Below are 27,848 nucleotides of genomic sequence, written 5' to 3' on the forward strand. Positions count from 1 at the left end.
AAGGGCACGGGCTTGGTTATCAGGGCAGGGCTGGCACAGAGGCGCCCATCTGAACCCATGAAGGAAATTCTAAGCCGAAAATCTAATGAACTTCTAGGTAATCATGCCTACCTCAAAACAGCCGTCGCATTTAATGTGGTAACGTTCTCTCCACCACCTCTCCAGGTCCAGTGCAGTGGAAAAGCTGTCAGACCGTATGGTTGAGGGTTCTTCACGTAACCTTTTATACTGTATTTAGCACGTGATAAAATGGTACAAAGGCTGGTTTTAATAAAAGTCAAGTATCTATATTTAAACTACAAGTATACTGTGTGCCTCGACTGCTGATGCAGCATTTAAAACTATACAAACAACCATCCAGTAAACATTATTTTATTTTATGACACTCTGCATTTAATACAATAAATATACAAAACTTCCAAACCACTGAAAACATGCAACATGAGAGGGCCACGTGGAGGGCGTTCACACAGAGCCGTGACACACCACAGGGCAGCGCAGGAGTGCACGCACCTACAGAATACACAAACGTCCCTAGAGCAATGAACCAAGCCCCGAGTCACAAGTCACCAGGCAGTCATTTTCCAGTGATCAGACCCTAGTTTTAAATAAAATAGTCACCATTTAATATTGCAAACTGAAAGGTCACGTGGATGCTCGCCTCATGGCTGCGGTGACATTGGTATCAAATAGGAAACCAAAGTGCATTGCTGACAGACTGTGGCTGAGAGGAGAGCAGAGGAGGTCTCGAGCTGCTCCTGCCTGACTGAGCTGCAGACTCCACCATCCCTTCAATGCTCCCCTGTGTTTTCACACAACATAATCTTTCAAACTTGTAAGAATCCAAACAATTGGATTGAAAACAGCTTTTTTGTTCTTCATACAGAAACATAATGTGAGTTACAACTATTCTCTGTCATTCGATAACACTACCTTTGGGGACCTCCACATAATGGAGAGGGACCAATTTAGAAAAAACTATTAGCATGTTTTGAATCTCTGATGTGTCTCTTATCTGTACCTCAGAGAGGAATAAAGGTGGACTTGAACTAGAAGTACCAGTGTTTACGTGCACTTTTACAGTCTTAACGGTCTCCGTGTCCATTAAAGCCACACTGGACCGAGCACGGCTCGCAGCAGCAACGCCTGGGCAGTTGAGGAGGGAGGGGATCCTCACTGATTGGAAGGAGCTAAAACACAACTCCAAATTCATTTCTGAGTTCTCCATCTTCCTGAGTCAAAGAAAGCTCTTTGAACTACTGTACTCAGTCAATTCCCAAGCAAACCTACCGTGGCCCTGCATGGGGGGATGTGTAACCCAGCACCCACCGACCTCCAAGAACTGCACCCCAGCTCTGCACACAAGTCCCTCTGACTGCAGCCTTGGGAGAGGATAACGTGACTCGACCAGTTCAGTTCATTTTGAAAGGATGCCCTGCATTCAACAGTCCACCTCTATTTAAAGTCGACTTGGGTGAGTCTAGCGTTCTGCAATCTAAAGCCAGTGAGGCTTCTACAACAGGCTGCCTGACAGACGCTCCTGAGACACCTAATCATCATCATGATCAGAAGTCTGAACCCACATCGTGTGCGCTCATCACAGCCATGTTAATTTGATGACATCAATAATGATCACAGTGCCTGAAGTTTCACTCCCCTGCTTGGTGCAATGTTTCACATGAATTTAGTCTGTCTTAAAAGTAGAAGACAGGTACATTAAGAAACCAAGGACATTAGAAGCACAAGGGTCTTTTATTTTTAATGCAACTAAAAGTGGGAGGCTGAAAGAGAAATCCCTCAAATACTGTGTGTTCTTTTTATTCAAGGGTTAGGCGAGCCTTTAACACCTGTGTCAAAATCTCCACCCCTCTCTCACACACACATACATACACGTACACACACGCACGCCCACACACACACCCACACAGAGCTACAAACACGAATCCCAGTTCAATTAAAAAGATCAGCCAGAAGAATACACCAGAGTTCCATACAGTAACATTTTACTCTATGAATACTGGAAATTAGGAGGGGAAAAGAAATTATCACTATATACTAGCTCATCAATTCACTGTCCTCTCTTTTGGATAATGCACTGCACATTATATTAAAGTCTTTATACTCCAGTAAATTTTTACTTAAAAGAAACTATTACAGAAAATCATTTCTGATTCTATAAAGAGCCCCAGGTCCTACAACTATAGCAGTACAGAACCCAAAATACTAATTCATTTCACTTAAGAGATGTGGTGCCCATGCAAGATCAGAGATTGTTATCAAAATATCAACTAGTCTAAAAATAAAATAAAAGAAGGTAAAATATACATTATCTACTACAGAGCACGCAGGCTCCTCTCTGCTGACTGAACCGCATATAAAGCAAGCCAATTTCAAAACACCGCAAGCCTTGGCTGACCTTGTTCCTTCCAAACTAATATGGGGGGGGGGGGGACAAAGGTTGTTTCATTTGCAATGTATAATCTGTGTCTCTACTGCCTCTTGGAAGAGCTTCTGTGGCTAGCATCGAGTGCCTTTTAAATCTTCAGTAACATACTCATTTCAGTGTGTCACCACTGAAATAATCTGAGGAACACCATCCCCCAAAAATATGGAGAATATTTGTTTTGCAGATGATAGTTTTCTTCTGTGAGGGGCATGGAAATAGTAAGAAACTATTAGGCAAAGTAATAAGACTAGGAAGTTTCTCTGGTTTTTAGACCATGCACATGTGGATAGGAAATACCCATGCTTTATGTACTGTGTGTTTCCAACATAAAAATATCTGTAGAATACAGTAACTGGAGAAAAAAACACAGTCATAAGGGAATGGAGAACCGCTCTGAGGAGGCTCGCTACATCTGGTTACCCTTGAAGGCATTCTGCGCCGCGCTGGTTGCTGCGGTGGACGCGGCATTTGCAGCTGCTGTCTGAACAGTTTTGTTGGACATCACTCCCGTTGCAAACTCTTGCTGGGCCTTCTCAAAGCTAGCACCTGTTGTGCGATACAGTCCATGCACCTGAGGAGGCAGAAACCAATGCGAGACGGTGAGATGCAGTCCACACATGTGCTGCCAGCTGGCCGGACTGGATCCAACCACCTGCCAAGCGTGAGGACCAGACGGAGGTCAGAAGGGAGATGGGAGGAGGGGAAAGGGAACCCCAAAATAAACAAGGGAGAGGAACACAGTGGGGTTAACAGCAACATAGTGCTCTAAAAGACAAAAGGTCTAACCAGACCACCCTTTTATATGCAACAGAGTATCTTCCCAAGCATTCGCTGTAAGACACCAATTTTAGTCAGCAGGATGCATTCATCCCTATTCTGAGTCACATGCTTCCAAATCCTCACTCTCTAAAATGAATATCTGAAGGTATTTCAGTAAGGTTTTAAACAATTAAAACACATAGATGATCTTGGCTCTTAAATGAACTAACTTCAAGAGTTCTTTTGAAATGCAAAAGTCACCAGAAACTAGTGTAGTAGGTCTGTGCATGAATATTTATGAGCAAGTTCCCAAATTCCGGACAAGACAGAATGGAACCAGGCTCTCTAGGGGATCTACACTGTGGGGCCTACTTTGCACTTCAGTGTTACGCCGTCCCAACTCTTACGATGACTGAAATCCAGAGCTTCTGACAGCTCTCTGTGGCTTGTTCAAGTCTTGCTAACGGATTCCTTTAGAATGTCTACCATGTTGGCCCTGAAACATTATCCCGTACTTTATGACAGTTCACTGTAGAAACAGAACAAACCCAATTACAAACAATTGACAGAAAAATCAAACCTATCTGTGAGAGCTAAGGATTTGTCTATGAAGAAACTTGGGAGATATAAATTCTCCCAACACTAGGGCAACACAGGCTAAGAAACAACACCATGGCAGAAACCAAGGGACAATGAGTGTCCAAAAACCAACAATAACCTGCTCTAACTGTGTAAGATTCAGCATTTTTTTTTAGTAATTTTTTTAAAGATTTATTTACTTAATGTATATGAGCACACTGTCACTGTCTTCAGACCCATCAGAACGGGTACCAGATTCCATTACAGATGGTTGTGAGCCACCATGTGGTTGCTGGGAATTGAACTCAGGACGTCTGGAAAAGCAGCCAGTGCTCTTAACCGCTGAGCCATCTCTCCAGCCCACTGTGTAAGATTCAGAATGATAAAGAATTCTCAATGGTACGTTTATTTTCATCAAAACAAGGCCTGCACAGCACGTTTAGCAGAGGTGGGGCTAAGGCCTACCCGACAAAGCCTCCAGTCTAGAACTGGAGCAATACGCAAGCCTTCCTGAGGGCGTGAGCCGTCCATGAAGACCCTGACCCCTAGTGGTGACACATTAGAGCTACACACTCCCAACAAGGGGGTTGTGTGTTTATTTTTGATAATTTATTATTGATTTTTAAGTCGGTGTTGAAGAATCAGGTTTCGGATCTCAGTTTCCAACAGAGGTAGAGAGAGAAGGGGAGAAACTTCCTGGGCCTGCGTAGGACTGCCTGGCACAGCCAGGAGGAGTGAGCTCCCAGTGTCTTCCATGTTGAGTGTCCCGGAATGTTCTACCTCAGGCCTCTGCTGTCTCTATCCTTCTACGTGTTCCCTCAGGCTCCGCTCACCTCAGGAAGCCAAAACTCCCCAGTCTGAAAACGCAGCCTAGCTTTCTTTACTTGCTTCTGCTTACCTGTCTAAATGTCTACCTAGCTTGTTCACACACATGCTCTCTCTACTAGTACTTGAACCCCACCCCGCCACGGCATCGCCCTGACTCCACGCTGCTCGTTTTACTTCGTGTGCAGGTCAGAGGATAACTTGCAGGAACTGGTCCTCTTCTCATGCCACGTGGTTCCTGACACTTTTACCCACTGAGCGATCTCACCAGCCCCAAACCTGTTCTCTTCCTAGATGGCCATCCCCTAAACCATATCGCTGAGTGGAGCCCAACTACAGTGACCCCTGACCTTCTCATAGTGGGAAGAGTTACCTCAGGCTACCATCTCTACTGGCATCCACGCCCTATACCCTGGCCCACAGATCCTTTACCTACTTCAGAATAGCTCTTCCAAAGCTTGTCACACCAACCCAATCACTCTGCTCCCTAAGACTCTTCTTTGGTGAGCTACAACTTTTTAAAGATTAAAACTTCTTAACAATGTCTCCTAGTTTTCACAGCCCTGCACGATCTACGGATGCACTGTGTTCATGTCTAGCCTCCACCATGATACCTAGAACTTTCTCAGCCTCCACACCACTTGTTCCCCATCCATGCCAGTCTTTTGTAAACCCCTGGATTTGCCACACTGTATTCTCACAACTGGTCCTGCTTATCCCACATGCTCCCCCTTTCTTATTCCTGTGTGTGGACAGTCAGTTGTCACTTTCTCTCAGAACCAAGCTGTATTCCCAGTCAGCTATGCTGAAGTTGAGAAGCAGGAGGATGACCTGAATCAAGGGCTGAGGCTAGCTTAGATAACCAGAGGTGCAGGATGGAAATAAACGAGACTGGAGGACTTGTACTTCCCGGGCCGAGTTTCAGCAGCCCTATGCTTGGTATGGAAAGTTCAGAGCTTCTGAGAGAAAAAGCAGCAGCTAATCCAGAAACTCAGGCAGGAGTGCAGCCAGGCCCTCAAGGCTCCGAGGATGTGGGACACAATTGGGCACTCAGCAGATTCCAAGGGAAAAGCTCTTCAACAGAGCGGCCAGTTACTGCTGTATGTATTCTTTGTACGTGCTGTCAGACTGCCAGGCAGTGTAAAGAAAACCATGAAGGAAATCTAATGCTTAAATAATTTAATGTCTTTAAATTTTAAATATGGACAAAACATGGACCTGATGCAATAAATCTACATGTATTTACACAGAGCTAATAAGCTTCATGTTGAAAAAAGTACATGTGGGTAAAAGCGGACATTCAGGAGCCTCCAATGAAATGCTGGCACCAAAGAGGTTTCTGATTTCTGAATACTTGCATATATAGCATAAGCTATATATGGGAGACAAGCCTAACACAAAACGCGTGGACGTTTTATGCACACTGTACATACACACTTCTGTGTAGTTTACACATTTTAATGTATTTGCCTTAGGTAATTATAATCATAGTGTCTCTGATGGGGTCGGGTAGGGAACTTTCCTCTTCCAGTACCAAGTCCATGAGCATAAAGTTTCTTTTGTTGAGCATTTTGGGCTCTGGATTTTCAAGTCAGGGATATTGTCATTTTTATGTCGATCATAAAATATGATACAATTTTTAAATGTATCTATAAACAATTATAAATCATAATCCTTGGAGAGCAAACATGCAGAACTCCAGAAATGGGCCAGGGTCCCACTGATCTGGCAGCAGCAGCCCTGATGGGACCCCTCCCCAGCTGCTGTGACCTGTCCCGAGGCCGGCGGCGGCACTTACTTTTTTAAACATGACGAGCGAGATGACAGCGGACGCTGTAAAGAGCGCTGCGATGATGATCATCATGATCCCGACCGGAATGTTCTTGTTGAGACCAGTGAGGGATGAGATCCAACCACTGAAGGACAGCAGACATTGTCATCAGGCAAATGAGTCAGTGCAACTCCCAAAGCAACCACGAGGCACAGGGGCAGCACTGAAGCCAGGCAGTGTCAGCATCCCTTATAGGTGATGACTTCACCGGGCCTCCTCCATGGACAGTTAAGGCCCACACTCGGACCTTCAGTCGGCCCCACAGCAAGAAGCACCAGTCTGCACCTGCAGGCACGACGCACTGAGCTCGGAGCTCAGTGGGTGACTGCACTTTTAATCTACGGTGTCTTCAAAGCACAGGGCTCTTCAGTGCACCGCAAATGCTCAGCTTCAAGTAGGGAGAAAATATCTACAGACCACACAGCCAACAAATGATTCACTTAGAATACAAACTGCACTCCACAGCTCAGCATTAACGCCTGAATGTGGAATGTCCCCAACATAGGCGTTTGAGCACTGAGGCCCAGCGGGGACACTGTTTTAGAAGGTAATGGACATTTTCAGAGGCAGGAACTAGCAAGAAGTAGGGCTCAAGCCACAGGCGAGGTTAATCCCTGCTGCCTCCTGTCCCACTCTCTGCTTCCTCGGCCACCCATTGACCTGTGCAGTATGCTCTGGGACCAACGGGCTGATGGCTCCTACCCTCTACCTTCCCCGCCGGACAGACAAATTCCTGAAACCATGACCCATGACCCCAAACACTTATTCTCTTAAAGTACTTTTCAGCATTTTCTCACACAGATGAGAAAAGTAATTATCCATTAACACCAAAACCAAACAAAAACCAAAACAATAACAAAAACCCCCACAACGCAACAACTCAGAATAGGCAAACACTGAGGGTTTCAACAAGGGCGCATGAAATGTGAGGTGAACAGCAATAAAAGGTGTCAGGTCATTAGATAAGTGTAAATTCAAACCAGTGTCAGGATGGACATGGATGCCACACACACACACGCCACACACACACACACACATACATACACACACACATACACATGCACACACACGCCACACACACACATACATACATACACACACATACATACACATGCACACACACACCACACATACACACACACATACATACATACACACACATACACACACAAATACACTTACACACACACACATACACACACAAATACACTTACACACACATACACACACAAATACACATACATACACACAGACACACACACACGCCACACATACATACACACACACATACACACACACAAATACACTTACACACACATACATACATACATACACACACAAATACACATACACACACATGCCACACATACATACACACACATACATACACATATACATGCACACACACAAATACACTTACACACACACGTACATACACACATGCAAATACACACACATACATACATATACACACAAATACACATACACATACATACATACACACACAAATACACATACACATACATACATACACACACAAATACATATATATGCATACATATACATACACACATACATACATAGACACACACATAAGACATACACATATACAAATACATATACACACATATACAAATACATACACACGCATACACACGTATACACAGATATACACACATATATAACACAAATACATATACACACATACACACACATGTACACAAATGCATACATACAATACACACATAGACAAATATGAATACACACATACACAAATACACACATATACACAAATACATACACATACATACACAAATACATATATACACATACACACACAAATACACACATATACACAAATACATATACACATCACACACACATAAATACATGTGCACACATGCACACACACATATAAACTCAAGCGCACACACAGAGACACACAGAGATACACACCCAGACACACACAGATACACACACACACACATACACACACCCCACACACACTCTGTCAGATTGGCTAAGACAGAGATAGTAACAACACCCACTGCTCACCTTCACAAGACTATGGAGGCTAAATCTCTCACAGCTGTTAGAGGGAATATAAAAAGTACAGCTACTCTACAAAGTTTGTCAGTTTCTTTAAAAAACTTACCACATGAATTCTAAATGAATTAACAAAATATAATATACTGTTAATCATAGAAATGAAAACCATGTGTACACAAAACCTGGCCCCAAATGCACATGGTGGTTTTATTTAAAATAACCCCCAATGGAGACAATTTAGGTGTCTTTCTACTAGAAGTGGTTAGATAAATGGTGGCATGGCCATGCCATGGAATATACTCAAGAACAAAAAGAAGGGGCTGGATATTGGTAACCAGTGATAAGAGCGAGCCCTGGTTGTTCTTCCAGTGGATCTGGGTTCAATTCCCAGCACCCACATGCTAGCTCACAACATCTGTAACTCCAAACCCGGAGGTCTGATGCCCCCTCCTGGCCTGTATGGGCACTGCATACACATGATGCATAGACCACAGACTCAGGCAAACTTTCATGCACATAAAATACAAATAAAATCTAGAAAAATTAAGTAATAAAAGAAACTAGGGCTACATGTACCTGAGGAGGAAAGTCAGCATCTGTAAACTGGTTCTGTTTATATAATGACAGAATAATAGAGGTGGCAAATAACTTATGAATGGATCCCAAGGGTAAAGGCAGACGGGGACAGGAGTTAGAGTGGCCACACACAAAACAACAGGACTCCAGTGATGGAAATGTTCTGTCGATGTTAAGTCCTTGTCTTTTATCCTCTTGGGGACTGAGTGAAGGATGCATGGGAATGCTCTACGGTCCGTCTACAGCTGCCTTCATTCCAATTACGACGAAACATACCTGAGCTCTACCTGAGCTAGACGAGGTCCATCAGGAACAGGGCTCTCCATTAGACACAGACACATTCCATGCTGCATCCCTCTCTACCTTTATATTAAGAAGCCAGTGAAATTACTTCAACTTCTAAAGAGAGAGAGAGTGTGCGTGCGTGTACACCATCATAACAGTGTCTTTTAAAAACATCTAGAGGATTTCCTCTTGTTCACATGGCACACTAAGCACTATTGAAGACAATAATTAAAATAGCCATTTCCAAGAACTAACTGGAAACGAATAAAGTACACAGTCTGTTTGTGTGTGTGCCCACCGGGCGCTTTCCAAACTGCTGAGCCACTCACGCCCACAGAGAGGCGGCACAGACTCCAAGCCCATACTCTGTCATTCTATGCTCACGGCAGCTTCAGCTAACGGACACTCTGGCAAACGGCAGAACCGTGCGGGCCTGAGCTCACCTGTGTATAGCCATGCATACAGAGGCTGAGGAGGGCAGCTCGCCTAAGGAAGAAAGGCAGGCACACCTCTTCCTCCCACCAGCTCATGCAGGGGTGCTCTCCCCATGGAGAAAGAAAAAAGGACTGTCTTACTTACTAGCCTGAACCCCAATACAAACGTGTGTGTGTGCGCAGGCACGTGTGTGTGTTTGTGTGTGTGTGTGTGCGTGCTTGTGTGTGTGTGCATGTGTGTGTTCATGTGTGTGTGCAGGCACGTGTGTGTGTTTGTGTGTCTGTGTGTGTGCTTGTGCATGTGTGTGTGTGCGTGTGTGTGTGCACACACGTGTGCAGGTGCATACATGTTTATGTTTATCTAAAATAATGCTTTACACTTAACTTGGACCCTCTTCCTTCAGGTTTCTGAAGTTCTCTCCAGATGCTGGCCTGCCCTCTCTCTGGTCTCCTTTACACAACCCCTTTCAGTGCCTGAAGTGCGCATGTTTTACTTAAAATAGATACCTCAGGCACTGGTTTTTTACATCTTTAAAGAGAATAGTTTCTTCAAAGTTTTGTGCAGGAATGTTTTCAGTTGGGTTTTCAAAGCACTTTTGTTTTTCTGTGTTTGCTTTTGCCAATCTGACTTTGTTAACTCTCTAGGACACCAACTTATACAAATACTAAATTAGCAACTTAAAAGCAGTAAATAACTCACCAGTTTCCCCAGTTATGAAATCCTGCAGCCTGGAGCACATGTACAGCAAACTGACAAATATAGACGAAGAAGAACACAAAGAACCTGAAGGAACTGTCACTCCTTTAAAAGAAAAGAGAAGAATGTCATTCCTCACAGCACCCTCGTGCGCACGCGCGCGCGTGCACACACACACACGTGCACACACACACATACACACATACACATACACACACACATACACACACACATACACACACACATACACACACGTGCACACACACATACACACACACGCGCGCGCACACACACACATACACACACACGTGCACACACATACACACACATACACACACATACACACCCACGTGCACACACACGTGCACACACACATACACACACACATACACACATACACACACACGCACACACACACACGCGCGCGCACACACACACGCACACACACACATACACACACACGTGCACACACACACATACACACATACACACACACGTGCACACACACACATACACACACACGTGCACACACACATACACACACACATACACACATACACACACACGCACACACACACACGCGCGCACACACACACACGCACACACACACATACACACACACGTGCACACACACACATACACACATACACACACACGTGCACACACACACATACACACACACGTGCACACACACATACACACACATACACACACACGTGCACACACACACATGTGCACACACACGCGCACACACACACACATACACACACACGTGCACACACACACACATACACACACACGTGCACACACACACATACACACACGCGCGCGCACACACACACACGCACACACACACATACACACATACACACACATACACACACACGCACACACACGCACACACACACACGTACACACACACACGTGCACACACACACATACACACACGTACACACACACACGTGCACACACACACATACACACACGTGCACACACACACGCACACACACACATACACACATACACACACACATACACACACACGCACACACACGCACACACACACGTACACACACACACACGCACACACACGCACACACACACGTACACACACACACGTGCACACACACACATACACACACGTGCACACACACGTGCACACACACACGCACACACACATACACACACGTGCACACACACACGTGCACACACACACACGCGCGCGCACACACACACACACACACACACACACGCCAAGCCTAAGGACCTGCCCCAGCAGCCCTCTGTGCAAACAACCATGACCACCCCCGGGTCATCCACGGAAGTTCCAGCTGCACCAGAATCCACCTTGACAAAAAGTCGGTTTTCCTTTTAAAAAAGAAAGTTTTTCTAGTTTTTGAGTGTGGCTGTTTTGCCTGTGTAAATGGCTGTGCATTGTGTGTGTTCTGCCCTTGGAAGCGGAAGGAAGGGTCAGAGGCCCTGCCACTTGAACTAATGGAGGTGTGCTGGAAACCAAGCCTGGGTCCTGTACAGCCAATGCTCTTAGCCACTGAGCCACCTCTCCAGGCCCCAGGTTCCTTTTTTTAATGGACTTTTTCATAGAGTCAATACAAAGCAGTTAAAACATAATTTTATCCACATGTATGTATCTGGACTTTACCCCATTGATACTGAGATCTAAGCTTCCTCCTCCTCCCCAGTCTCCTGAGATCCGGGTTTGCTGTTTGGAATGAAATGAATGGAGGTGTGCAGTCCGCTCGTCCTGCATCTGGTCACTCAGGCACCGGTGTTCGGCAGGGGCAGGACTCCGGCGCCTCCCACCATTGCATGCTGTCTGTGCACTGCCAGCCTTTGCTATTACAAATCGTGCTGCTGTAAGCATTCATGGTGAGTCTTCATAAGGACAGATTTCCTTTTATCCGGGGTAAATACCTATAAATGCATGTGGTAAACATACATTTACTGTTTAAGAGACTGCGGGATTATATTACAAAGTCGCTCCACTTCAGCCCTGTGAGAGTCTTTCAGGTCCTCATTAGCAACCCCAGCCATTGTAATTAGCATGTCCCATTGTGATGGTTAACTGAGTCGGGCTGACAGACTTCTGGGAGAGATTACAGTAAAGCAGCCTCAGGCTTTTCTAGAGAAATTACATCAGGACTAATGAATAGTTTAAGCCTCAACCTCGGCTGGACTCACTCTGCGAGGACTGTTGGGAGGTGGGGGAAGTGCGGAAGGTGAGGACTGGAGGAAGCAGGTCACAGGGCATGTTGGGGGCTTCGTCCTGCCTTGCCTGGAGCTGCCTCCTGGCTGACGGATGGGAAGGCTCCCTCAGGTCCACCATCTTGAACCCAGAATGCTGAAACCACAAGCAAACCTTCTCTTCAGCCGTTTTGTCACAGCAACATGAAAGCCGACAACACCAGTGTCATCCTTAGCTCCGAGTCTCGAGTTCTCTGTGAGGAACGTTGTTCGGCAACTTTGCATTTTATCCACAGATCTTTGTTAGACTGTTAAAATCTTTTTCTGGCATTTTAACTAGATTTCCTTCTTTATTTTTGATTTTTGAGAGTTAAAAAAAAATTCTGGATATACAAGCCTTTGATTAGATGCAAGACCCTTCTGCAGTCTGGGCACATCCCTGTGGAAGCCTGTGTGCCCTAGAGGCATCCCAGCAGTGCCTTCTAGGAAGAGTGTGGCCTTTTTATGATTCCAATGTGCCTACTCATTCTTTTCGGTACTGGATTAAAATGAGCAAACAAACTTTAGCAAAACCAAAGAGAGGAAGACCCTCCCTTCTCTGCCGTCAGTTCCCGGTCTTGCAGCTCTGCATCGTGTCTGTGTTCTTTGAACTGACTTTCTGAAAGCATGACATAACATGGTATTCTCTCAAAAGAAACCCCACCTTATTTCTGGAAATAAAGTATGGTTGAATCTTCACTCAGGGATAGCCAAGTGTTCCAGCAATGGTTCTTAAACTGCCTTTTCTGAGCTGCTCTGTCTTTGAATCTTTCTCAAACATCAGTTAGGGGGGCTGGAGAAGCTCCCAGTAGCTGCCCTTGTAGAAGTTCAACAGTCACCTGATGTCTCACAACCGTCTATATCCAGTCCCAAGGGACCCAGTGCCCTCTTCTGGACTCCGCTAATGCAGCAGGCACCCGGTGCACACATAGTAAAATAAATAGCTTTTGTTTGTTTAATTGGAGTCTACATATGGAAGGGCTAATTTTCATTTTTAGACTGTTCATCTGTTTACGGTACAAGTGTTGACACAGAGACATCACTCTGTGACTACTGCACAGTCTAGCGAGTCTTCAGATCAGGAAGTAACTATCGGTATGCCATCTTGATTGTTTGTAGACTTCTTTAGATAGTTAAGGCTTTGGTATTTCCATACATCTTTGGAAGAACAATCTTCTTTCTTGAAAACAGCCTGCTGATATCTTGACTGGGGTTCTGTTGCAGATCCGTAGGGTCATTTTGAGAAAGTTCACACCTTCGAAATATTGAGTCTTCTGATCCTTTGTAGAGATTTTTTTTTCCATTTATATTTCTACAGAGATGATTATGGACCTAAAAATATAGTTTTGCTTCTTTTCAGATCTGATGCCTTTTGTTTCTTTCTTACCTAATTATGCTGGCCAGAAACGTAAATGTCCTGACCTTAGACAGAAGGCTCTTTCAGCCTTACACACAGCATTAGCTATGAGCTCCAGGTTTTAACTTGTATTTCCTTTACAGTGTGAGGAAACTTCTCTTCTACTCCCAAGTTTATTCACTGTTTCTTTTTTTTTTTTTTTTTTGTGGTGAAATTTTTTTTTTAAGATTTATTTATTTGTTATATACATGTAGCTGTCTTCAGACACACCAGAAGAGGGCATTGGATCCCATTACAGATGGTTGTGAGCCACCATGTGGTTGCTGGGATTTGAACTCAGGACCTCTGGAAGAGCAGTCAGTGTTCTTAACCGCTGAGCTATCTCTCCAGCCCCATTATTCACTGTTTCTAACATACGCTTTTACCGTATTAGTTAAGAGAGTCATTCTATTGTTAAATTTTAGATTGTAATGTGATGCACTTTTCTAATATAAAACCAATCTTTTAAGTCCATAAATCAATACTCAAGAGGCTGAAGCAAGAAGACACCAAGTTCAAGGCCAGCCCAGACCACACAGTGAGACTTTCAAGAAAAGCTAACCTTGCATTTTTGGAAGAAGCTCCATCTACTTGATTGTGGAATGGTATCTTTTCAAGTCTGGCACCATTTTTAATCGCCCTAAATTTATCCTGGTTCTGTTCAGCACTGTCATTTCCAAGGTCCAAATCATTTACTTGCTAAAACTCAACCCTAGACTGTTCAGCAGACAGAAAAACACAGGACAGGAGTAAATCCTTCAGATCCTTATGGTTCCCTTCCTACTTCACAGCACCCGTCAACCTTCCCCTGCCTCTGTGAAGAGCCGACATCTGAATTCTGAGACTCACACTTGCATTAAGTGGGTCTATCCCACCCTATCCCCCAGCACACAGACTCCAGCACTTTCTTATCCTCCGCCCGGACAAGCCTCCGCTCTTGCAGTAGGTTCTTTCAGTGTAGACACACACAGCACATACTCTGCTCTGTGGTCCTCAGAAAGCAGTGCTTCAGACTGATGTCTATGTTGCCACGTGGGACTGATTTACGAGTGCTGGGGTCCTCTGAGATCAGTGAAGTTTCCCTGTTTTCAGCACAGCGCCCTGACTCCTCCACGCCTGCCTGCGTCGGCCAGCAGCTATGGCTTGTGCTTCCATATAGCCCGGGGATCCTCTAGGGTCCTCCTGCCCAGGCCACACAGCGTGGCCTCCATTCTTCCCATTGCTAAGTTGATTTTCCATTTCTGTTACCACCCAGGTGCCTGTGGCTGGTGCTGCTGTTTTTCTTCAGATGGGACTCAGGGCCTAGTGCACAGGAGGCTGACCCTCCAGTTTCATATCTGACCTCCAACAGGAATAAAGTCCCTTCCTCTGTCACATACATGTGTGCATATACTACAGAGCTGATAAGTCACTTAGTCCGTGATACTCCTTAGGCTCTACAACCTTTGTGAACATCATTCGGACCAGAGTGCCAGCACAGTCCTTCAGATTAGAGGCTCGGAGCGTCTGGCGGCTCCTACCTTATTACGATGTTGTTATTTTTGCAGTGGATCCGGGCACTTCAGAGACCCCCCACACACACTGACTGAACTTACATTAAAATACTGACTACGGTTTATCTCTTGAATAGCTGTTTAACATATCTGATGCTATTACAACAGCCTGTGCCAGCTGAGGGTGGGCAAAGCAGATCGTGTCGTTCCGGTAGGCTCAGTGATTTTTCTGCAAAGGCCAGCACACTGGCCGGGAAGAGAGTGTCACGACTTCTTGCCAGCAACAAGAAAGCTCACAGTACAGAGCAGCTGGAGCAGGACGTGGGGATACGCAAGCATCCTCCATGGAGGACGGAGTTCATGGAGGCACAGAGAGCCACGGCTCACTAGTGGGACTTTTTCCTTAGAAGGTCATTTGGGTCCTGCCCTGTAAAGAGGCTTTACGTTAACCGAGGAGACAGAATACAGGAAATAAGAAAATAGGAAACGGAGACAGGTGAGAGTAAAGTGACAGAATGGTGGCAGCCAGGAGCAAAGGATCTTCAATATCGGAAGTAGAAAAAAAATGAGAGCAGAAATGTGGCTTGGAAATTCAAAGATTTTTTTTCGTGGCTGCAGAGTTGTGGGGAAGGGAGAGTTGTGTGTAGAGAAGAAGCGGCAGGAGGGAGGAGTGAGAAAAGGCTCCTTTGATGGTCTTTGAAGGGAAGGAGGAAGGCGGAGATCCTGGCACTGAACCAGGGAACAACCACGAGGCAGCCCTGCTACGGAACTTCCTTATTGCAGTCCTGCTCTGCCCTCAACGGAGTCTCAGTCTGTACTTTACAGTGGCTTTGATTCTTCGTCACGTAAGGCTATGTACACTAGTTGAACACCATATAAAGCCACAAGGGAATTCTGCAGAAGCAGTAGTCTCCCGGCCCTCAGCACAGGTCCTGCAGCTGCAGTTCCCAGGCACCAGTTAGCTTCACTGTCACTGGTGGCCACGCCCTGCATAGCCTACCCTGCTGCTTCCTAGCCTTACAGAACTGTGACGAGGGAAGACATGGCTTTCCTTTCAAATCTCCCCCACTTCTGCCCACGTCCCAGTAGACACCTACATAGCCATGGGTTTCCAGTGGTCCTGCTCACTTGTTAGCCCATGAGATTCCTGAACAGTCAGAGCTGAGGCAGGATCCCTCACTTACATTTTTGCTATCCTGGATTTAGAAATTATCTTTGGATGTTGGTTGTTATATGTACCTATCAGGACTTGATCACTAATTCTCTCCTTAATATGTGTGAAATTCTTTGCAACCTGTTCAAATTAAGGCTGCCAATTTTATCTCCCAGGAACTTTTTCTCTTAAAACCTGACCAGCTTACATCTGAACTGGAGGCAGGAAGCAGCTTGCACAGAACGCAGGGACCTGAAAACAGCTCACAGTGCTGCCATTCAAAACCAACGTCGTCCTGGTGGTTTGAAAATAAGTCCAAAGAGGCTCCTGCTTTATAGATGGAAAAGCAAAGGGATAGAAAAAATGGGAGAGAAAAATAGATGTTTCTATTATATTAGCATGAGTTTTATTTAAAAGAAAGAAAAGTAATCCAACAGAAAGAAGTAATCCAAGATTGATACAATTAACTTTCTCAGAATCTGCAGGCTGAAGTCTATACCTGGGCAGGCATTTCAAGTGAGATGAGCCCTGGCTACAGCTCCTGTAGAGACTACAGAGCCATGGGTGGGGAGGTGAGAGAATGGCGATAAGCTTCACTTGTAAAAGGCAGCGTGACTCACTAGCTTAGGTAAAAGAAACAACCACATGACCATGACACAGACACAGAACAACATCTAGAAAGCTCCAGTGCCACTCATGATGACAGTCCCATCAAGCTAAAGATAGAGCAGGGCATCCTCAAGACGACAGATGTATCAACAATGAAGTCTGTGACTTACATCACAGTTGATGCTTTCTCTCCGAATACCTGAACAAGACATGGCCGCCACCCCACCTTCACGCTCACTATTCCAGAAACTGCAGCCAGTTACTAAGGTAACAGGGAGAAGGCAGAAAGAAGCCAGGCAGAATGGTTAAGGAGAACCCGTCTGGAGGAAATGAGAGAAACTACATTGCACTGGATAATCCAGAACCCTGGGCTCAAGAGAAGTGGCCGTGATGAAGGTCTGAACCATCCGACTGAGTTCCAGTGTTCTCTCAAAGCTGTAATCACAGGTGCTCCCCAGGAAAGAATGGCCTCATGGTCACATCACAAGGCACACCGGGCACCTGGAGTCTAAGAGATGAGGAGGCGGGGGACTTTGCCTAACTGTGCTAACTGGCTATTCTAAAACCAACACAAGATTAGCATCCCACAGAACGTTCATTTAGAAAATGCATCGCTCAGTATATTTAACTAGTGACTGATCTGATGTAAAATGGCATTCTTCATGTTATAGCCTTGACAGCTTTTTAAACGGCACTGACTTTGGAAAACCAGAGGTGAGCGTGCACGGAAAGGGTCGGCCATGCTCCTGAGTGAGTGAAGTGCTTCCTCGTGCAGCTCTCCCGACCTGGACTGATCGGGAGAGGCAGGCTGTACCCACCAGGTGTAACTCATCATTTAGACATGTGAGGGGCACAGGAGTAAACAGCAGTGTTTCCTAAAGTCATGTACAATGCATGTCATACAGTGTTACGTGTTAAAATCTAAGAGCACTGATTTTCTTTCATTAATTTTTATGTTTGATTTTTAAGAGCAACAACGCTTATGAATTTTACAATCCAGTGGATATGCAGTAAGCTGCGTCCGGCTTTTCAGGAAGTTTGTTATAATAAAAATGTTAACTTCGTATTATGCTTATACTCATTTACTGGGGACCGAGGCATGCTTGCCATGGTCCACACATAGAAGTCAGAGGACAACCTGCAGGAGTCAGTTCCCTCCATCTACCATGTGGGACCTGGGTATTGAACTCAGGTCACCATGTTTGCCGGCAAGCACCTCTATCCATTGAGCCATCTTACTGGCCCTGATAATGATAATAAAAAAAAAAATTAATGAGAATGCACCAACTTTCTTTTTGAGGTACAGTATATATTATTCATTTTATGGGGTGTTTGTTTGTGGCAGGGTCTTGCTCTGTAGCCCCAGCCTGATATAAACTATAGCCCAGGCTGGCCTATAGCCATCCTCCTCCCTCAGCCTCCTCGTGCTGAGACCCAGGGCTGAGCTACCCATCCCCCACACACTTCACAGTTCCTACCGCACACATGTTAACTGGCAGGTCCTCAGCACACATGTTAACTGACAGGTCCTCAGCACACATGTTAACTGGCAGGTCCTCAGCACACATGTTAACTGACAGGTCCTCAGCACACATGTTAACTGACAGGTCCTCAGTACACATGTTAACTGGCAGGTCCTCAGCACACATGTTAACTGGCAGGTCCTCAGCACACATGTTAACTGGCAGGTCCTCAGCACACACGTTAACTGGCAGGTCCTCAGCACACATGTTAACTGGCAGGTCCTCAGCACACACATGTTAACTGACAGGTCCTCAGCACACACGTTAACTGGCAGGTCCTCAGCACACACGTGTTAACTGACAGGTCCTCAGCACACATGTTAACTGACAGGTCCTCAGCACACACTGACCCACAGGCGTGGCTTACCTGAAGGCCCCATAAAGTGGCCTGTACCAACAGACAAATGAACAGGGGGTAAAGAGCAAGAACCACAGGATGCTGAGTCCAAAGTCAACTGCTCTTGAGGAATCAACACAAAACCAAGCCAGGCATCCGAAGATGTTCAGGAACAGGGTTACCGCATGGACTGTGGGACCAGAAGACAAAGCAGAGTGTTTGCATTAGTCACACAATCCATAAGGACCACCAGTGAGAACACACTTCCTCAGAGCAACATGTTCTTCAAACACTGCTGCTTCTTACACAGGCTTTGAAGGCACGGCACACAGAGGAGCAGGTCAGACAAAAACCCTGCTGCCCATCTCCTCGTTGGCCACTGCACAGCTAAGCCCAACCCTAAGGCTTGCTTTTCTGAGAGGAAAACAGGCCATGAACTTCATGAGCCATGACCCAAGAGGGCTCGTGGTGCCTGCTCAAACACAGGCAATGGACCAGGAGCTGGGGTCTCTTCAGGTTCTCATTTGCAAGGGGAGACCACGTACTAGAACTGGAATATAAGTAACACACAGCAGCGTGTCCGTGTCTGTGGCGCTCTGTGGGATTGCGTCATCCTCACGAGAGAACCATTTTGTAACGAGGGGAAATACTTTGATAGGAGTCTGGTTATTCACTTCACCCCCACTAGGCAACAACACAGGGACATTAGCCCGTTGCAGGGCTTCCATTTGCTTAAGAGAAACATGTGGCCAGCAATGGCTCTCCCTAACAAGTCACAACCCCCCCAGTGTGCCACCCAGCAATGCTGTGACCGCTGGAGAACCACACCACTGTAACTGCTGTGTACACGTGTTTTAATTTTATGCATCTGGGTGTTTGCCTGCATGGATGTATATGCACCCCGTGTGTGCAGAGCCCTCAGAGGCCAGAAGAGGGCGCTGCATCTCTCCAGAGACAGATGCTCTGAGTTACCGCGCGGCTGCTGAGGACCAGTTCTTACGCCTCTGTGAGAGCAGCATGTGCTCCTAAGCCCTGACCATCTTCTCTACTCCACGACAGTTATAAGTGAGTCAGCAAAAATGTACCATTTTACTATGAAAAATAAATTACCATAAAATCGAAGTACTGTAAAAATGCATATTATCAATAAAAAATATCAACCAACTATGACTTAGATTAAAAAAATAAAAGATTATTACAAACTCAGTATACATTAAAAACTAATTTTGAAATCTCTTCACAAATATAAAAGTGTATGGAGCAGGATAAAACCGCTCATTCTGGGTGTCCTGATGCATTCTCATCTGAACACTAAACAAATTAACTATGTCGAAAGGGCTCCAGAGTCCAGAAGCAAAACTACTGCAGCCTTTAGGCTTTTATGCTAAAGTCCCAGTCCTTCTCACAGGAAACTGCTAATTACTCCACTCCTACTGGGAGTTTACATTCTCAGGAAAGCTGGCTTACTAATCAAATGACTCAAAATCCCTTTTCCTCAAAATAAAGAGTTCTGAGACCTTAAAAGCAGAACTGAAATTCCTGTGAAATTAGAAATTATTTTGTAGTTCTAAAGGACTTCTGGCTGTCTTAAGGTTTTTGTTTTTCTTTAATGTTAGCACATTCTAACTTAAATTTTAATCTTTAAGAGAATAAGTTTTTAAAGTTTTCTATTTCATTTACAGAAAATAAAGAGCATGTATGTATGTATGTACATATATATATATACATATTTTAAAGTCCACAAAAAGATCTTCAAAGTACAGAAAATATCAATATAACCTTTTGTAATATGTTGCATTTTCTTCTAGAATGATCAGTAAATCACCAACTTGTACTTGATAAAAACCAGCCTACACAGGTTCCTAGTGACACGGCTGTCCACCTGTGCAGGGCAGAGGTGGACAAGGGGCTCGGTATGTGTGTCCGCCATCTGTGAGGCTAATCAGTGTCTATGCTGGCGGATGCTGAGTACAGGCCAAGCACTAAACAAGTCTTTAAGCCATGTTCACAGATTTGTAAGATAAATTACACCTTTTTATGTGAGAGACTTATTCACTTTATGAGGGAATCAAAGCCAGGATCAGCGAGCCTGAATTCGCAACCACCAATACCACATGATTCTTGAAATCCAAATCTCAAAAGAATTGGTTACCAGCAGCGTGCTCCCTTTGCTGCCTGGTGGCTGGGGTCCATCCACACTTTGCTTTTCCTTTTTTTCTTAAATTGAAAAGCACGTTTAGAAAGGTGGAGCGCCACTTCCCACAGATGACTCTAATTGCCGTGGTCCAACCGCAGCTCCCACTAAGGGGCTGTTGAAATCGCATCTTCACTGTATGCGCTAGATGGACATCACTGCTTCATCAGGCTGTGGATGGCCGACCATGGAGCCTAACCCTGCACTAAGACAAGCAATCCGAATGGCTTGTTCCACAGTGATGTGAATTGGAATGTCGGACCAGTCGGACAGTGTTGAACAAGTACCCCAAAGTGTCACAGCTCTGGCTTCTCTAAGGCTGAGTGATATAATACCTGCTTAAGGATGTGGTTGGGACATGAAATCCACCTCCATCAAATGCTAGCATTCACTATGAATGAATGGGTAGCACGGCTTCAGTCAGCCCTGAACTACGCCCAGGTCGACACAGAGTACCTCACTCAAACCGTCTCTCTCTTCAAGCGTAGGTAGATTCCCGAACTGTCCCTACTTCACTCCAAGCAGTGCGTCTTTGGAACAGAACCCTAACGCGAATGTTGAGTCCTTTTTCAGAAAATGAAGTGGGGCTGAGAAAACCCGTAACTAAGTGCACTACTCCAAGATGCTCTGAAAGCACACTCCAGACCCAACCAACCGACCGGGAAGCCATCAGCGGCAGCAGTTAGCAGTTACATCAAAATTAGCCATCTTTCCTATTCAGCCTCCATTTAGCACATCTACTGTAGAAAGTTCTTTCTGCCTCTTCGTCAGGACATACAGAATTATACTCTAAATATCAAACATTCAGAATACTCCTGATACCATGGCAAAATCTCAACAGAAAACTGAAAGGTTGACAGCAACAGCCAGGTGTGGTGCTGTGGGACAGACATTGGTGGGTTTCTATGTTCGAGGCCAACTTGGTCTAAGTAGCCAGTTCCCAGACAGCCACGGCTACATAGAGACCGTGTCTCAAAATATAAAAAGGTAACATCCACTGTAAATTGTGACTATGGGAACAAATGTTCTTTTGGAAACTATAACAAAAGTAATGTCATAAAGCATTGGTTTTCGCATGCCAGAATGAAGAAGGCGTTTGAAGGAAACCATTACACCCACTTGGATGCTGCACATCAGAGCCTGACTATCATACAGTGAAGCTCACACACGCTCTTTGGAAGGAGCGGACCTACAAATTGCGTACTGCCCTATCTGTCCGGCAGAGAGGAGCCACACGGCCACCTTCCTCCTGTCAGACCTTGGCAAACAGAGCTGAGGCCCTTTGGAACACAAACCAGGGAACAGGCGGGAAGTCTGTGTGTATGTAGCAAACCTTTAGCAGCCTGACACTCATTTCAGATTTCAGAGTTGTAATTACACTGAAAACATCACGCACATCCCAGCTGAAAACATACTCTGATTTGTTGTTTAATTAAACTGTCCCATATTAAGCAATTTCAAGAATAGAAGTATTCACAGCCACTTGAAGATGAAAGGTAAGCTATGCCCAAGGCAACTTTTAAAGTTACAGTTCACGTTACAGTATCGTCTGGCTCTTCCTGAAAGCCCACATTTAAAAGAATCTAAATGGTACTCCTTGATATTAAAAAATAGGATGCATAATTTTGCCCAAGCAAGTCATGCCTAGGGAAAGGCATTCTCCAAGGGAAAGGATCTCTGGGAGATCCTGCCATGTGACCGACAAGTTGCCTTTCATTCGGTCAGTGTTTGATGTGTGGGCTTTCCTCAGCCAAAAACTTGGATTGCTATCTGTTACACAATGTTTATATCTAATATACTGTCCAACTATGAAACTATGACTATTAGGATCTATAGGAAAAGACATTTAACATGCATTTTAATATATCATTTCCTAAAGGGTGTCTATTACTAATGGAAATGTGAACTCAGAACGCATTTATAACCTACTTTACATACGTAAATATACTCACACATCCATATACTCACACATCCATAGGTAGTACATAAGCTTCACTGTCTTCTGGAACTCTACGGGAATGTCTACAGAAAAGTCTTGATAGAAACAAGGCCCCACAGGGAAATTGCTAGGAAGAGGTGGCCAATTATTTTTTCTCCCTGTAAGTGAAAAAAAAGTTATTCCAACAAACACATTCTCTCCTTATTCTACCTCGGTTCTAAGGAAAGCGCCTTGTTTTGGAGGGTGCCATATAAAACACTAACAGTGCTTCTCTCTTACAACTCTGAAAGCTAAGCTTACATTTTCAACTATTTTTCCTCAGAAACTCTTTTTAGAATCAATGGTAAATAATTTCCCAATGTCATATCATACCATGTTCAGCATGTTTCTGTACAAGAGAACCCAGAGACAAACCCTAGAACTGATTTATTTCAAAGTCTGGGAGCCTGGCATCTGTGGGAGGGCCATCTAATTCTTCAGCGTCTGTTTTCAGTAGGATTCTGCTCCACTGCTCTGAGAGGGCAGACGAGGCCTCAGCAACCCAGGACTGACTAACGGAGCAGATGCGGACATGTCAAAGACTGACCAGGAGGAAACGTTATCTGAGGAAACCAGAACACCGTGGGAAACATAAGACTGTCTGTCATGTGGAAGAATGGGGGTTCCAGCAGCCTGAAGGCTGGAGAGACCCCAGTGAGGTGTGAGGAGGGGCTGTGTCTGAATAAACAAAGACAGACTGATGGACGGCAAGACTTGGGAAATGAGATAAGAGAAAAACTAACCATAAAGCACAAATGCAGACAAAAATGTAAGTAAAACAACGGAGAGTCATTTTCTTTCTCTCCTCCTCTTCCTCCTTTGTGTTTGCTTGCTTGAGTGCATTTTTGTTTTGTTTTGTTTTGGTTTGGTTTTTTTGTTTGTTTGTTTGTTTGTTTGTTTGTTTTTTTGAGACAGGGTTTCCCCATGTAGCCCTGGCTTCTCCTGGAACTCCCTCTTGAACTCACAGAGATCTGCCTGCCTCTGCTTCTGGAGTGCAGGTAAAAGTCACTTTCTAATAGTAAATATACTATATACTTTTAAAATTCAATTATATATATTTTACCTATCTAATATTTTTCATAAAGAAAAGTATGACCTGTTGTTTATTCTCCTTACTATATATCTTCAGTTACAATAGCTGTAATATTAAAATTGGGGGACCAGGACTACAGCTCAGTGGTGAGCACTTGCCCAGTATAAGACCCTGGATTGGTCCCCAGGGAATACACATGCTACACCACACTATGTAAGATGTAGCCAAGAGGGGCTGGGGATTTAGCTCAGTGGTAGAGCGCTTACCTAGGAAGCGCAAGGCCCTGGGTTCGGTCCCCAGCTCCGAAAAAAAGAACCAAAAAAAAAAAAAAAAGATGTAGCCAAGAATAGCAATGAAGACGGAGACTCTGGAACCAGAAGCTCTCAAGCCACTGGCTGGCTGGAAACTTCAAACATGGGCAGACTGCACACCAGGTAAATGCTTGCTTTGAAAGCCAGATGACTAGAGTTCTAGCCTCGGAGTTCTCCAAGGACTCTAGTTCAATCCCAGGGAGCCACATAGTGGTGTGAGAGACCTCCAGACAACCACGGACTCCATAACACCCCACCCTACCCCCACCCCACAGCTGCCCTGCCCTCAGGGAACACCCAACCTCAGGCTGCGTTCAGAGGCCAGCCAGTCTAATCTACGTAGTGAGTTCCAGGACGGCACTGTGCGAGTGAGTGAAATCCAGTCTCAAAATACATTTTTAAAAAGTTTTTAAAAAAGAAGCGGAAACTTCATTTCTTCAGAAAGGGAATAACTGGACACACTTCTCAGGGTGGTGCTGAAATTTTAACATGCGTTGTAGGATGAGAAGAACTACAGGGTAACAACATACAGCAATATGTAACTATTAACTGTGTCTTTGTTATGATCTTTACTGAAACACCTTTCATATCTCAGAGAAATAATTAGTGTCAGTGAGCAGGAAGACAGCAAGGCAGGTCATCCTTCTGCCTCCTGTGGAGGCGTCGCGTCTGTGATGCTACAAGCAAGGCACCACCAGGTGAACACGTCCTGGGAGGCCTAAGACCTAATCATTCTAAGAGAAGGAAGAACTACTCAGTGATACCACTGCTGTCCTTGTTTGGGGTTTGTCCGCATTCCAGCCACCCTCACAGTGTCTTCCCCGACTCTGCCTATCCTGCTGAGGCTGCTACTTCTCCCTCAGATTCTTTTAGCGTTGTCTTTAGCACTCAGAGCCTAAACAGATTTCACAGCACATAATTTACCATCCCAGCACTTTCCTGGCATTCTCTGACAAGTACGGTCTACCCGTGAGGATACGACCAATAACCGGAACATGCCAGAGTCCAAGTGGGGCACTCGGCTACTGAGGCCCACACCCATGCTCTCAGCGGTACCTTCCTTCCTTCTGAGGAAGCCTCTTTCTCTTACCCCTCATGCTTAGCCTACACTAAGATCTTTCTTTTAAGTTCCAGCTCTTCTTTAAAGAAAGAAAAGATTCAAGAGAGCCACGTGAGAATCAAAGGCTCCCTGGCTTGGAAGGAGGCGAATGTATCAGATCTGTCTCAGTTTCTCCGAGACAAAGCCAATGCCCTTCTAATCTATCACAAGCCTGAGCTATCAGGCAAGATCAGAGAGCTGCAGGTATCAAATAAGCAATCTGCTGTGTCTGACCCCTTTGCTAGAATCAGAAAACAGGGCTGCGTTTTACCACCAAGCGAAGGACTCAGAGCAAGGACAGACACTCAGGCCAACTCTTTGGACACTACCGTGCTGACTCAGGTTCTGCATCTCTCGCTCTCGACGATCTAACTCTGCAGCTTTTCTCTCCAGCTCCTCTTGGCGCTTGAGAAGCTCGGCTTGAGCCAAGGCATGCTCCTGAACAAAATGACCAACACACGCAGGTTAGCAGACAGCCAAGTGACCCCAACACCCGCAGGCCCACCTTACAGCACGAGAGACACCTGTGCTAAACAAGCTCTCAAAATACAGGGATTCACTGAACTCCACAGCTTTGGAAAATATTAGCGAGATATTTGATTCATTTTGCTCTTTTAGTTATGGAAGCCTTCAGGGGCAATGCTGAGGCCGCAGGATGGAAAAAAACAAACAAAAAACCCAGCTCTCATCGAGAACAGCCAGAAATCTGGGGACAGGCAGTCAGTTCAGCAATTACAAGCGTGTGTGCTGTCCTCACGGAGAAGCCACATCCAGTTCCCAGCACCCACGGCAGGCGGCTCACCTACAAGGCAGCCTCTGGGGCTTACTTACACTCAGTGCACACAGCTATGTGTCACTGAAAACATAAAAAACGAGCCCTTTAAGGCAGAGCAGCCTAAATGAGCGGGAGAGTGCAGGCGAGGAACAGCTGAGAACGGTGGACGGAGTGAAGGGCGACTGAATTAGCTCGAAAAGCGGAGTCAAATTATAATGTTGCAGAAATGTGAGAACAGGTTAACATATCTGAAATGTTCTGGGACGCTGAGGTGACGGGGCTGGCATCAGACATGCTGTGCTCTAACTCCCTGTCAGGGACGCCAGGGATGCCATTCGCCTGTCTCTCCTGCACAGCTGCCAGCTCCTTCTCACGCTGCCCATGCAGTAGCCACTAAGCTCTCACCCAGCCCAGTTACCATTCTATTATTGTCCCTGTCGTGGCCTTGTGTACTGAGACCAAAGGCAACACAAAGTTCACCGTGTGACCCGCACACCGCGATGGATGGTGGATGAATACCGCTGTCAGTCTGCACAGTTAGCAGGCTGACCTTTGTGATCTGTGTGTAAGCCGGATGCTCCTCGGTCGGCTTCATTATTGCTGGCTGGGTGTTGGGTACATTAGGCATTTTCACACCACCTGGTGGAGGCTAAAAAGGTTAAAGACATTAATTACAGAACACAAAGACCCAGCCTCAACTTACTCCACAAGCACCACAGTACTAGAAAGCAAAACCCCAAGCCCCGCCCACCTCCATGCCCTCTCAGGCTACGCCGTAAAGTGCTTTTGTATCACTGCTTTCTAACAACTTCTCGGTTTTACAATGCTGATCAGTACACCATGTGAGAAAGAGCATGGTTCCTTCTTTGCAGGAAAGCAGATGCCATCAGTCTAAGGAATTCTACAGCAGAGCAAGGTATGGGGCCATCTGCCTGTACCTGGGAGGCTAAGGCAGGAGCCCAAAAGCCCAGGAGCAGCCTGAGAACACAATGAGATGAAAGGAAGGAAGAAGGGGGGAAGGGGAGACACTCAAGCTTAGTCAACTCTGCCCTCTTAAGGAGCAGGACAACGACAGCCCTACAGTATGGGTTTGTGTTTCTCTTTGAGACAGGGTCCCCTGGCTGGACTGGAACCGGCTTTAAACTCAAAGCTCTACCCACATTTGCCTCCCGGGTCCTGGGGTGAAAGGCGTGCACTACCTGACTCTGCCATGTTAAAAATTAAA

At 45.4% G+C, this 27,848-nt stretch overlaps 1 protein-coding gene across 5 annotated transcripts in view; it reads right to left on the reverse strand.

The window, feature by feature from the left end:
* Positions 1-356: 356 nt before the first annotated feature.
* Scamp1 (secretory carrier membrane protein 1) overlaps positions 357-27,848 on the reverse strand; it is an 83,984-nt gene continuing 56,492 nt past the window's right edge. For 3 of the 5 annotated variants that reach the window (XM_087619581.1, NM_001100636.1, XM_087619586.1), the window contains 7 exon segments: positions 27,174-27,272; positions 26,178-26,286; positions 23,396-23,524; positions 19,264-19,423; positions 10,485-10,586; positions 6,408-6,525; positions 357-3,017 (listed from right to left, as the gene is read on the reverse strand). In XM_087619581.1, coding sequence (XP_087475707.1) covers positions 2,853-3,017; positions 6,408-6,525; positions 10,485-10,586; positions 19,264-19,423; positions 23,396-23,524; positions 26,178-26,286; positions 27,174-27,272 — 882 coding nt within the window. In that variant the 3' untranslated portion in view covers positions 357-2,852. 5 annotated transcript variants of the gene reach the window in all.

The sequence above is a fragment of the Rattus norvegicus genome, chromosome 2, assembly GCF_021556685.1.
Source record: "Rattus norvegicus strain SHRSP/BbbUtx chromosome 2, alternate assembly SHRSP_T2T, whole genome shotgun sequence".
NCBI classification, from domain to species: domain Eukaryota; kingdom Metazoa; phylum Chordata; class Mammalia; order Rodentia; family Muridae; genus Rattus; species Rattus norvegicus.